General features: G+C 61.9%; 3 protein-coding genes across 3 annotated transcripts; 1 reads left to right on the top strand and 2 right to left on the bottom strand.

Moving 5' to 3' along the window:
- Nucleotides 1-5,416: 5,416 nt before the first annotated feature.
- PLICBS_002271 (uncharacterized protein) lies at nt 5,417-6,782 on the top strand (the record flags this gene model as incomplete). The annotated part of the gene is made up of 2 exons (XM_018321910.2): nt 5,417-5,440; nt 5,526-6,782. 2 exons carry the CDS (start codon nt 5,417-5,419, stop codon nt 6,780-6,782), a joined length of 1,281 nt encoding a protein of 426 aa, XP_018179390.1.
- A 783-nt stretch (nt 6,783-7,565) lies between these two features.
- PLICBS_002272 (uncharacterized protein) lies at nt 7,566-10,446 on the bottom strand (the record flags this gene model as incomplete). The annotated part of the gene is made up of 2 exons (XM_018321911.2): nt 7,566-8,350; nt 8,418-10,446. 2 exons carry the CDS (start codon nt 10,444-10,446, stop codon nt 7,566-7,568), a joined length of 2,814 nt encoding a protein of 937 aa, XP_018179391.2.
- A 717-nt stretch (nt 10,447-11,163) lies between these two features.
- Nucleotides 11,164-13,092, bottom strand: PLICBS_002273 (putative lipase atg15; the record flags this gene model as incomplete). The annotated part of the gene is made up of 1 exon (XM_065599990.1): nt 11,164-13,092. One exon carries the CDS (start codon nt 13,090-13,092, stop codon nt 11,164-11,166), a length of 1,929 nt encoding a protein of 642 aa, XP_065456062.1.
- Between the last annotated feature and the right edge of the window lie 378 nt (nt 13,093-13,470).

The raw sequence follows: 13,470 nt of genomic DNA on the forward strand, positions 1-13,470 counted from the left end.
ACGCACGACGTCACTAGGCTCAACAACGAAGCGGGCGTGAGATGGCCGCGCTGGGCTTCCGATCTCCGGTCCTACGGCCTACGCACGATGAGGCGGCCTCGCACGGCGTGGCGACGAATCTCGCTGAGCCGGCGTGGTACGGCACGAGTACGGGCACGAGCACGGTACGACGGGCGGTGAGATGGCCGAACGTGCGTCTGACGAGGGACACTCCATGACTGTACCTACACTACTGTATCTCGACCATCGCGGCAACCTCGACGTCGTGCATTGTGCCAATGCAACTCTGACGATGCTTCTTCTGTACGTGACCTGCACGTCAGCCGCAGTAGCAGGACCAGCACCAGCACCCGCATCAGCAGCAGCGGCAGGAGCGGCAGAGGCAGCGGTCCGAGCAGCTCGCAAGCTGCCCTCGCCGATTGCATGCTGCGGCCGAGACGCATCGCGGCGATAGGGCAGCGACGCGACGCGACGCGTATAATACGTACATGCCATCACGCAGACTGGGATGGACGTTGGTCGTCTGGCCGTGGCCCTGTCACGCATGTTTCGACAGCGGTGGTGGCGGTTTATGAAAGGGCACATGGGAGAAGGGCTCCGCGACGTTGGCAACACAGCAGTGGCCCGGCGCAGATGAAATCAGTACCGACGGACACCTGCCTGAGCCACGGAGGCTTGCATGCCTGCCGGTCGTACCAAGTACGGCCGAGCCCGTGTTGGCGGAGGCCTTCCGGGGACATGTCGTGCGACGTGGGGTGAGTGCCCGAAGCCGCACTCCTGGGAGTCGGCCAAGCCCAAGTCGCTGCCCTGTGCGTCCTTGGCTGCGATTCAGCGGCTGGCCGGGAGGGGCAGCTGGTGCGATACACGACGTCGATGTCGACAACGACGACGCGGAGCCTGTGGAAGCGGGAGCGGCGGCCTGGACTGTACTCTATTTTTCGAACATGATCGCATTGGTTCAAGATGCAGTGAGCTGAGTGGGCGGGAGCGTCGCGCATGTCCCGTGCGGCGGCGTTTGGTCACTGATGAGAAGGGACTTGTCGCAGGCCAGGCGCGGTCGACAACGTGGTCCAGGCTTTCGCTTGGCCCCGTTGTCTTGTCGTCTCACCGGGCACCGGCCCGGCGCTCACGACAGCGGTAATCGTGCTGGGATCGGACAGACTGAGAGGGCTTCTGCGGCCATGTCGTGTGGCCCTAGAGCCAACAGTGACGTGGACTGGGCGAAGGCCAATCCAAGCTTTCAGCTGTTGCTGCACGCTAGTGCTCGGGACTGGAGCAGGCCGTTGGCAGTTGGGTTGCTTGCCGGCCGTGATACTGCATGCATGGACGGTTGTGCACTCTATGGATGCTGCTGCAAGTGCGCAACGCCCCCCGGCGGTGGTGGAGCGCTGGGCGGAGGTTGCTGGCTGCCTCTGACGCGGAGAAGCAGCTCCTGACCCACCACGGCCGCGTCTTGCCTGTGACAAGCAGAAGAGTCGCGGCGGTTGGTTGGCAGTCCACGTGGGCTCCCTGGGAATGGCTGGATGTGTTGGACAATGCCGCAGCGAGGGAGACACTGGGTCTCCAAGGGAGCATGGCGCCGTGCGACGCGACACTGCAGCAGGGTTGATGAGGCATGGCGGCACATCTCGCAACGACCGGGGCCGGTCTGGCGTTGCTTCTTTTCGTCTCTCCCGCATTGATGATGATGTGAGCACAACGGTGCGTTTCGTTCTGGGCCGCGACAACGTGGCTGGCCAGTGATGCCCAGAGTTGGTGGCCTGGCGCCGCTGCGTGCAGCATTCACGGCAAGTTACCCTCTGTCTGCGCCTTGACTCGGCCCCTGTACATACTATGTACATATGCACTGTTGCGCCTTGCTGTCCGTGCACGGCGTTGGACGCTGCCGCCGTCTGCGCGAGCACGTCACCGGCCACGGCCGCGCATTGACTACGGTGACGTTGGCAGGGCTCGGCCCGGCCGGCCGCAAGGTTTCGGCTTCGGGGTGCTTGAAGCTGGCCGGTAGACGCCGAAGCCACGCTCTTGGCTGGATTCGACAAAGCGGACGGAGGAGGGTCAAACAGAATGGAATGGACTCGTCAGATCGACAGGGCAGCCGGGCGGTGGACGGAACGGTCTGGACGAAGCGGGATGGGATGGAGTGCCACGACGGGCACTCACTGGCTGCGAGGCGACGCTGCAATGCGAAGAGACGCTTGGGATGCCCATTTCAGACCTGGAGCACATCAACAATCACCTGGGGGACGAGGGGGGGGGGGGACCCTAGCCAGGATGCCAGGATGTCAAGACCCCCGTTTTCCACTGCAGCAGTATCCGCAGGCGCTAGCGAGGAGCCAGTGCTGAAGCGAGACGAGGAACGGGGGCGGGACGAGGATTGAGGGAGCAGGCCCCTGGCGGCGGTAAATAAGTAATCGTCCCAGCCCAGCCAGAGCGAGCAATGGACACGACAGGGTCCTGCGCTGTGCCGTTCTCGGGGCGATGGGGGCACCTGTTGCAAAGGGTTAACTGGCGCAAAGTGCGTGCGCGACCACGGGCTTTGTACCTTAGCCATGCCATGGCACGAGCTTCTGGGGCACTGACCCGTATGGATCTCGTCCTAGGAAAAAAGCCCCGAGGGCACAGCACATTGGGTAACGATGGGGTGATGAGCTGACGCGCTCGCATGCTTTCTGTCCTCGGCGGGATGAAGAAGAGCAGTCGAAGAAGCTGGTTGGCAAGGACGAACTGGGTGAGCGCGGGGCCTCAGGAACACTGGGCAGCCTTCAGGCACCCTGGCTGGCTGGCCAGGCACCCTCATCATCAGGGGACGCCAGGTCCAGCCAGACATGTCACAGCTGGGATGGAAGGAGGCAGGCAAGGCAGGCACGTCCTGCCCTCCCTGCGATGCGAGTGCTCGCTCGGTACTTTGCAGGCTGCTCCACCGCTAGGTACCACCTCCACCTCCACCTCCAGGTCCACCACCACCAGCACCTTTGCATCCACCCACCACCAAGACAAGCCAGCAGACACGCCCGTCCATCCATCCCATCCGTCCACTCGCCAACCTCACCGTGTCTCATCAGCGCCATGCCACGGCTGGTGGAGGCCATGGCACGGCCGCCAGACGAACGCCAGCCCCGTCGTCCAATCTTCACCCGCCGGCCCGGTGGGTGCACAGATGGCTCGACCCATCATCTCGTCGTCCCCGTCGTCGTCGCCGCCGCCCATAAGAATTGAAAAAAAAAAGCACTCTGCATTATACCGTTGCTTAGCACGAATCATTGCCCCGAGCGTCTTCTTCTTCTGCAGAAACAACGCACAGGCAGATGTACGTGCTCGTAACTCGCACGAGCCAAGCCCGCACTTACATCCTCCTTCGTGCGGAGGACACACATACGAGAACGGAACACTGCGTTGCGATAGACTTTCCATTGGTCCCGTCGCCGTCCTTGGCTTACACCAGCAATTCACCCGGATCGCCGGGCACCACGTTCAGCTCCACCGCGCCGTCACATCACCAGGCTCCTTGTCCAGCTGTGTTCGCTGGCTGGGCTGCCCGTTTCGGCGACGAGCTGGAGCAGCTGGACAGGCGCGCCATCCCCGACCTGGCCGGAAACTATTGCTGCGTGCCACAAAATTACCACGGAGCCCACGATACGATATATCCAGAACACGCCCAGCCCGGCCCCCCGTGCCCACCGTTCCATCCTTCTTCACCTTTGCCCTTCGTTGCTCGTCATCTCGTCGACCCGGGCCGGTCCCAATCGCCTCACGACGGGGAGATACGCGGAGCCGTTCTCCACGCATCGACGTTCCGACGTCGACGCTCCCTCGCCCACTCGCTCACCCCGGCATTGTCCGCCTCGTCCTCAGCTGGCCCGGCAGTGCGACTGCCACTCACTCACGGCCTGACTCTGCACCCTCGCAAGTGGAGGGAGACCCCTGGCAGCACACCGCCTGGCCTCCGCTGCCGGTTGTCGATCCAACATAGGCATTCAGCTGTCCCATACAGTACCTCCGGGAGCACTCACGGCCATACTCCGTACAGCTGGCCGGGGAGTTTGGACGGTCGCGGCGCCAACACGCACGAAATCAAAATCTCAAACGGCCCATCTCCACACAGCCAGCTGGTCCCTGTCGACGGCAAAACCGGGTTGACTCCTCCCATCGACCTTGAATCCTCGACTACTATTAAGCGCCCGGCTGCTGGTCTTCCTCGTTATCCTATCAATAGCTTCGCGGTGCATCCTGGCGCTTGCGGCCAATCCTCCCCCAACGCCCGCCCCCAATTGGCCAATCTCCGTTTCCGACCGACTGGCGCCGGCGCCTCGCAAAACATGCGACTGCGAGCTTGCGCCTCGGTGCTTCGCGAGCCGCTGTGATTGACCAATTCCATTTCTTGGGCGTCCGACTGCGGCAAGACCAAGTCCTCCGTCGCTCGGCCAGGTGTCGCGCGCGCCCTGCGTCTGCATCGGCGCACGAGTTAGCCGCCCGGGCGAAGCGAAGCGACAGGCGGAACAAGCGCGCCGCCGGCCAAGCCAACGCTGCGCTGTGCTGTGCTGTGCTGTGCTGCGCGGAGGGTGGCTCTCTTATACGTGGCGGCACACAACCATAGGCACGCCGCCCGAGTATTTACTTGCCGCCGGCCGCCCTTGCGTCGCCATGGATCCCACGACGACCCTGATTACTTTTCTGCTGTAAGTCTGAGAGTCCCTTTTTTTCAGTTTCAATATTTCGACTTGGTTTTGGCCGTGCACCAATTTTCTTTGCGCCTTTATTTCGCCCTCATTCCTGTCGCTGCCGCCCCCTTTGCAGCCTCTTCACCCGCCTCACCCGCCTCACCTCACCCGCCTCACCTGCCTCACCTGCCACGCGGAGCTCTTCAGCGGGCGTCGCCCTGTCTCACCGGCGCAAGACCATTGGCCTCGGCGGGGGCACTGGCCATTCCTCAGGCACGTCAGCGTCGCGGCAATATCCTGTGCCGACACATGTGCTGCGCTGGTATGGGATTTTGATTCTCACTCTCATTTTCACGTTCACCGTTTTGCTTTGTCGCTGCTGCAGGGACCCTGTAATTTGCGCCTGCGCTGCCGCCGGGCACAGGGCTGAGGGCGGGCGAATCTTGTGTCCATACCGGTGCTAGCCCGCGATGCAGCTAGCGGCCGGCCCTGACAGCTCATCGTCGCCTCGGCCACGCCTATAGGCCTGCCCCTGATATGAGCCGTGATATGAGCTGACACGCCTGTCCTCTAGTCAAACGGATCCTTCGGTCCAGTCTGTCCAGCTCATTGGCTCTTGGGACAACTTTTCCACGTGTTACACCATGAGACGGGATGTCCGACGCGGCCGCGGTCAATGGCGAGGCTGTTATTCCTTCAAGGATATTGTTTGCGACGACGTCGCCGCGACCGCTGCGCCCAGGAATGGGGGACTCAAGATGGGCGCCACCTACTACTACTATGTAAGAGCTCTGCCTCCTCCTCGCCGCCATGACCGCCGTGACCCCCCGACCCCTGCTGACAGGCCCTTCCTTGTGCTGCCTGCAGTACGAGCTCGACGGTTCAACTGAGACTCACGATCCCGCCGAGCCTTGGACCACGGCTTGCCCGTCCCTGCCGGGGCAGACGGTCAATACCCTCATCGTCCCCGTCGAGCAAAGCCTGCGCCAACGCAGTGCCTCTCTCACCTCTGTGCGCCAGGAGAGCTTCAGGACCATGGACCCCGATGCCAAGTTCGCCACGCCGCGCCCTGCCCCTGCTCCTGTCATGGAATCAACAGCTCGCCGCCTCGGGTCGGCCTCGACACTCCTCCAGAAGCGCCCCTGCACACGCTCGCCCTCTCCTGCCCCTTCGTGGAAGCGCTTCTTCACGCGGAGACTAGGCCAACGAGACGCTGATCGGTCGCCCACACGAGGTCAGACCGCCGACAGCAGCGAGCCTGTCGAGGGCACCTCCCTCCTCCAGGACTCACCAGCCCACACGCGCAGCTCTACGCCCTCGGAGGGAGCACGCACCAGGGACCTGTCGCCCGAGTCTTTGCGGCGTTTCCTGTCCGACGGCACTCCAACTCACGTCGAAGCCGTGCCCCACCAGCCAACGACGCTATCTATTCCTGACGAGATCGCAGAGGATGTCGATGATGACGACAACTTCGCTACGTCTGCCATCTCTGAGAACCAAGTCTACGCGACGTCTCTGTCTCCACCTCCCTTCCAACGTTCAGCATCTGCCGACACCATCCCAAGAGCAGCGTCCAACTTGAGCTCAATCACCCTCACGGCCGGTCAGCCCTTTGACCAAAAGCTACCAGATGATGGTCAAGCGGATGGCAACCAAGCGGAACAGCCGGAGTCGCAACGGTCTCTCCCGAAACTCGAGACCAACGCGAAGCCCCGCTGGTCGATATCGGCAACTTCCAGCCTGCTGGCAACTCCGATTTCTCCCCAGCTGGTGGCCGATGATCCTCCATCCTTTTACGATTCCAACGACGAAGATGATGACGTTGCATCCACCATTGAAGCAGACAACTTTGCACATCAAGCTGTCATTGATGCACCCTTTTCGAGTGAGGTCTTCCGAGGATACAGCCTCCCGCGCCAAAGCGACGAGGAGAAGAGCGTGGCTGCGCCCAGGCCTGCTATAAAGTCATTCAATTCCCCGCAACTTCTCCCCAGAGCCGACACGAGGAACGATCAAGTCAGCGGAACCAACTTGCTGGGCACACATATCGACACAGGCCTGGACGACTTTGTCAGTGAGATGGGATGGATTGTGGACGCCATCAGGTGCAAAGAGACACATTAGCAAGGCTTTTGCCCGTGCACCTACACCTAAACATTCCCTCGCGTCGCCCTACCCTCGAGTCGCATTCAGGGCCACGCGTCCGACGATTTCAACGCAAACATCTACTCCAGCACGATCCGCCCCACACGTGCCATTTCCTTACATTTCACGGGCGCGCCCGCGCAGGGCATTGAATGGAAAAGAGGCCACGAATTTTGATACCCATGTATTTTTTCAGAACACGCTTTGCTGCAGGCAGGATATTATAGACCAGGAGATAGAAGATGCTGCAGCCCTCCCTTGTCGTTGGACGAGCCGCGTTTGGGAGCTAGAAGGCGTACACGGGATCTTGAGATGCAGAGTTGTCACCCACAAAGCGCAAGGGGATCTCAGACATTTGGCATTTTGTGCTGATTTCGCTGTCCATGCACAGAGTTGTAGAAGACGACGGCAATTGGACGACCCAAGACGACTATCTGACGTTTGTGTATGTGTGTGAAAACCCATGACGCGGTGCAACTGTTCGTAGTACGTACTCGATAACAACATGAGGACTGGTCTCACGGTTATCTTGGCTGGCATTCGGCGCCTTGTCGCTGCCGGAGCGGCGCAGGCAATGGGGTATCTAATCTACTCGTACATCTACACGCGGTCCACGCCGCCCGGCTTATCCGCACACCATGCCTACCGGCTCATGGCGTATCGTGAAGCGCCAATGCTACCAGCGACGTGCAGCCAACCTGAGCCTTGCCTCCCTTGAAAGCCTCATTTCCCGTTCGGGGACGGGCCTAGTACGACATGCCACTATTGTGCCGCGACGCTGGCCTTCGGCGGTGTGGTGGCCGCGGCTGCGGCCGCTGCCGGCGCTGGAGGCTGCTGCTGGGGTTGGCTTGGCGGCGGCGGCGATTGCTGGAGTGCTTGCTGTGTCGGCTGCGGTGCGGGCTGCTGCTGTACGGGCTGCCGTGGTGGTTGAGCCGGGGGTTGCGCTGCCGCCGCTGGCGGATTGCTCGGCTGCTGGGGCGCTGGCGGCGCTGGCGGTGCTTGAGATACTGGCTTGTGGATTATGGATGAAGGGGCGGGTGCGGCGACCGGTGCGACAGCTGGTGTGGTAGCCGGTGTGGCAGTGAGTGTAGTAGTAGAGACCTGAGGTGGTGCGCTTGATGGCGGTCCAGGGGTCGGGGCAGTCGCCTTCTCTTCGGCGGGCTTCGCCGCGTTGGATTGTCTCTTCGCCTCCTCATCTGCTTCTCTCTTCTTCTTCTCTTCCTCGGCTTCCTTCTTTCGCTTGTCGTCCTCGGCCTGCTTCTTCTTCTTCTCCTCTTCGGCCTCCTTCTCCCGCTGCCGCTTCTCCTCGAGCCTCTTCGCGCGCTCTTCCTCAGTCTCGGGCTTGAGGAACCTCTCCGGGACGCCGCGGGCGGCGAGGGCCCCGCTGCCGACCCAGGCGCCAAGCTCACGGCTGAAGTGATAGTCGCCCTTGCTGAGGCGCTGGATCTCGCGGTAGGCAGCGGCGTTGTAATAGGGCAGGCCAGTCTTGGGGTCGCGGTAGCGCGCGGGCTGGTTGGTGATGACGCAGACAGGGGCCGGCGCGGGTTCTGATGCGGGCAGGTCAGTGGACGGCTGTGGCAGGGGCAAGGACAGGCATAGTAGGGGAGAGCGTACTGGAGAGCTTGGTCATCTTGCGGCCAAAGAGAATCTGGGTCTGCACCGCCTTGTCGCGGATGGCGTTGAGGTCAAAGTTTTGGTAGATGATGGCGTTGCGCGCCGTGGTCGAGCTGCGGGCTGGCTCGGTAGGCTGCGGGCCATCCGCAAGTTGAGGAATATCCGTAGATTGAGGCATATCCGTAGATTGAGGAACACCCGTAGATTGAGGAACATTCGTAGAGTGAGGAACATCCGTAGACTGACGAACTCGCGCAGACTGAGAAACTCCCGTAGACTGAGGAGCATCCGCAGACTGAGAAACATCTGTAGACTGTAGAGCCTCCATGGACGGAGGAGCGTCTGGCGAGTGAAGAGTGGCAGACTTCGCGGCAGGTGTGGCATCACTGTCGATCGGCACGAGATGCGTGTCGTGCAGAAGAGGCTGGGGTTCAGGGGCAGCAGCTTGCGGAAGTGCCGGTGGGACAGCGACAGCCTGCGCAAGCGGAGCTTGCAGGCACGGAGGAGCAGACTGCGGTGAGGTATTCGGCGGTGCGAGGACGTTGGACTTGGGGATGTCTGACGGTGGAAGGCCGCCGTTCATGCCGATGCCCAGGGGTGGCGCCAGGATCGGAGCGGCCAGGACACCGGACGGTCTGGCATCCGCCGGCCGTGACAGGCCTGCGGGCGACGCTAACGGACTCGGGCTCCGTATCGGGGGAGGAGGTGCCGGTGCTGCGAGCCCACTCGGTGGTGCGGTCGAGTTGACCTGAGGCGGAGGTGGCGGAGGAGGCATCGCCATGAGCGGCCGGGAAGGTTCTTCTTGCTTTGGAACCGGTTCGGCGGCCGCAGCGGTAGGCTTGTCTTCGTTGCCGGCGGAAACCGCTGGAGGTGGCTGCAACTCAGGAGACACTGGCTGGCCGCTCATGTCGGTATCGCCTTGTGTGGCAGTGGGCGCGGCTGCTGGGGAGGTGTTTGCAGCGTCGGCCGAAGGTTCGGTCTTGGTCGGCGGAGCATCCGTGGCCGGGGCGGCTGTGGCATTCCCTTTGTCCTCGCTCGTCTCTTCTGCAGCCTGTGCCGTCGTGGCCTGCTCGTCGCCGTCCTTGCCCTTGGCCGCCTTGCCCTTGAGCCCCTTGTCCATCTTTTCCCTCTTCTTCTTGGGTTTCTCTTCCACCATTGTGACGTGCTGGCCGAGAGCGTCTTTCCACTCTCTCACGCCACTCCAGAACGTGATGACCGGCCCCTTCAGCGTCCTGTTGTTGAGCGCCGCAAGCTTCGCCTTGCGTTCCTCCTCGCGCTGCTTCTCTGCCTCCTCCCAGCGGTTCAGGCTCTTGCTGTTGCGCTTCTCGACGATGGCCGCTTCGGCTAGGCGCTGCTCCTGCGTCATGGGGGGCTTCTTCATCGCCTCGAGCTTGGCCGCCTTTCTCTGCATCTGCTCGACTTGCTTGAGGCGCCGCTCCTCGCGCTCAACCATCTGCTGGTGCAGCTGCTCCTTGGAGATGCGCGTGGTCTTGCGAGACGAGGCGCGCGTCGGCATGTCGGCGGGCGACGGGAGCCAGGACGTGCGCTCCGACTTCTTCTTTGGTCTCGGTGCCGGGGCGGCGGCCGGGCTGGCGTCGATGCGGACCTTCTTGCGGAACTTGACGGGGATGGCCTCCTGCGCCTTTCGCTTGCGCTGGGCGAGGCGCTTCTCCTTTGCCTGGCGCTCAAGCTCTTTCTCGCCCTCGAGGTCGTCGTCGTTCTTCTCGTCGTCCTCGTCGTCGGAAGACGAGTCCATCTGCACGTCGGAGCCATCGGCGTCGACATCCGAGAAGCCCTGGTCGTTCTCGTCCTCGGCGAAGAGGAGCTCGAGGTCTGAGTCGGGTTCCTCGTTGGCCAGCATCGACTTCATGCGGTTGCCAGCCGTGGAGCGGCGCTGGCGCGTCGTGGCGAGCCATTCTGTGTTGTCCAGGCTCTGGCTGCTGTCGCTGGCGTCGCTGTCGGCATCGCTGTCGGAGGCGGGCGACGCGCGCGACTCGTCCCTGTCGGACGCTTTCGACTCCAGGCTCATGATGGCGGCAGGTGTCGCTGGCCCGGGTAAGCGTGTCGCATCCCCGTTGCACGTCGATTCATCGACGGTCGTGGTTGGGATTGGGGAAGGACGAGGCTCTGGGTGGGTGGATTGGTGGTTGCGGGAGGGAGACGCGTTTTACGGCGAGGGGCCCCCCCCGAGCATTCGGGAGCTGGAAATTTTTGAGGCGCTGCTTGGGTGCGGGCAGGCTTCAGGTGACATCACGCGCTGTGACAGCGCCGCCACACCAGCCTACTAACTTCCAAGTTGCTAACGCAACAGCTGCCTTCCGCAAAGAATCTGCAATGAACATATGTGTTGAAAAACAAAAAAGAGTTCGCTGACTCTATAGTATATATGTTGCTAGCCTACAAAGCCATAATTCCAAGGCCGCTCTCGCTCCGGCTGTTGTGTCTATACTATCTTCATGAGTGTTGTGATGTGATGCCGCCTGAAAATCCAACGCCCGCACGCTGCCCTTTACACCAAATTCGAACCCTGCGCAGAAAACAGAAAAGACAACCCCCGCCGCACAAAAGAAAGGCCAAGGCTATACTATTCGAATACCGGGTTGAAAGGCAATGCTTCCCATTCGCCTTCGGCTATGCGGATGCGCATCATTGTCCAGCACCACATGACTATTCCGGCAAACTCTTGAGCATCCAATACTTCTGCCCAAAAGACGAGATTGATGGTGTGTCCGACTCGCAAGATATGCTATATCTCGTCTGGTGAGAACCTGCCCCCCTTGGCCAGGGTTCGGTCCTTGCAAGCGCCCGTCCAACTGCGATGCCGACAAGGTTGCGCCCCGCTGGGCGCGCCTCGCGTTCCCGGTGTTTCCGCCGCCTGCTCGCTCGTGCCCGTCGCTGTCGCAGTGACCCGGGGCGGCGTTATCGTCGTCATCGTGCCGGGCTGCGCGGTGCCCGAGGTGCTTTCCGCTGGGTCCCAACAGCCCCAAAACTTGCCCGGTGTCTCGCAGGTGCTTGTGGATGTGGCAGTCGTGGCAGTCGTGGTTGATGTCGTGGTGACAACAGGGGCCGTCGTGGTTGTCTTGTCTTTGCACCAGAACCAGCCAGGCGTCTCGCAGGTCGAGGTAGATGACGTGGACGTGGACGTCGACGACGACGTTGTCGCAGTTGCTGTGCCTGTCGTCTCGTCAAGGCACCCCCACCACCCTGGCGTCTTGCAAGTTGAAGTGCGAGTGCGAGTCCGCGTCGAGGTGCTTGACTGGCTCGTCGTCGTGCTCTCAGTCCCATTGCTCTCATACATCTTCCATGGGGCGCAGTCGCGGCATTCGGGAGTGAAGTTGCATTCGGGAACGTCGTCGTACTTCAGAATCACGTCTGAGATGACGGCACGAATCTTGTGTGTGCCAATGCCAACTCGCCACCCTTTGTCCGCCACCACGTCCCAGACACACTCGCGGCCGGTGTGACAAGCCGTCTCTAGGGCGTAGCCGGCAAATGAGCAAGAAGCAGTGGCGCCGTTACAAGTGCCGATGTAGATGGGGTCCGCAGTATGGCCAAAGTGGAACGACCCCGTGTGCTCGCGTGTCTGAGGCGCCTTCGGGTCGGAGCCGGGAGGGACGGGAAGACCTAGGCGAGATGCAGCAAGAGCCTCGGGTACGGCCTCAAAGGTAACGGCCGGCAAGCCGTACGTCAAGCCAAGAAGTGACGTGACTGCACCGCCCAACGAGTGGCCCGTCAACCACACGACTGCATCTGGATACAGCTCGGTGACGTTGGAGAAGAGCTCCCGGGCGGCAGCATAGTAGCGGTTCTCCTCGCGCAGCTCCTGAGTGACGCAGGTGTTGTTGCATGAGTATGTGCCCGTGGCACAGTCGCAGACCTTGTGCCACGTCCACTGGCCTTGCTGCGCGCAGCAACAACTGAAGAAGAGATTATCGTTAATCTTGTCGTTCGTCGTTGTGCCATCGCCGTCGAACACGGCGGGAGTGGTGCCCTTGAGGCCGATGACGATGGTCGAGTTGGTTTCGTCGGCGAAGACGTGGCCCCGGAGCCCATCGGTCTGCCACCCGAAATCGACGCTGCGGTTGAACGGCTGGCCAACCTCCTCCCAGTCTGCGCCATCTTCGTCCTCGACATAGGCGTCGGCCGTCATGTATGCCAAGCTCAGGACCGTGTTCTTGTCAGTGACATCGGGCGTCGGGACCTCATCCATAGTCCAGGCAGACGCATCGAGGACGGCCGCGTATCCGTCGTGGCGAGCCCGAGCGACCATGGCATCTACCACGGCAGGTCGCCGGTCCACGAGGCGCTCTATCGTATGCGGCCTGCTCTTGGCCCTGAGATGTGTCAAGTCGTGCTCTGGATAGTCGTCTTCGGCGGCCAAGAAGACGCGGGGTGACGAGTCGTCGCGGCCGACGACGTCTCGCTTGCGGTGCAGTCGCGGGTGGCGGTCGGTGCCATGGTGGTAGATGTGTCGTAGCGTAAAGGTGTGTTCTGCCGGGCGCGGAGGCTCGGGCCGCGGGACAAAGCCCGGAGAAGGGGGTAGGAACACGTCCTGGTTGACGAGACGGTGTTGATCGGCCGAGGCGGCAGCGGGAGTGGCCGCGGCCAGGAAGGATAACAAGAGAGCGGCGGTGACTCTGCCCGCGGAGGCGCAGCCGAAGCCGGAGCCCGTCATGGCGGTAACAGTCTGTGCGATGCAGCCGCGCTCAAATAGCAAAAGGGTGTCTACATGAGCGATGCAGGAGAGGTGAAGGAGAGGGAGGGAGTTGGTGCGGCTTCGTCCTGGAGTTGTTGAGGGCGGCAGGGTGATGTTGTCATGCATCCACGGCTTATTAGGCGGGCACGCGGCCGACTGTCGTCAGCGGAGGCTCATGGCGTTGAGGTATCTGGCCACCCTCTGGCCGGCAGATGGAAGCGCAACAGTTACTCGGCAGCAGGTCTGAGAGTACTGTAGCAGCGTTGCAGGGCGGCCAAAGGACCGACTCCCGGACCCGCCACTATCAGAACTGCTAAGATAGCCGACTGGGGCAATCTGGAGCTACCTCGCCCTTCT

The sequence above is a fragment of the Purpureocillium lilacinum genome (genome assembly GCF_023168085.1).
Source record: "Purpureocillium lilacinum CBS 284.36 DNA, scaffold_2, whole genome shotgun sequence".
NCBI lineage: Eukaryota > Fungi > Ascomycota > Sordariomycetes > Hypocreales > Ophiocordycipitaceae > Purpureocillium > Purpureocillium lilacinum.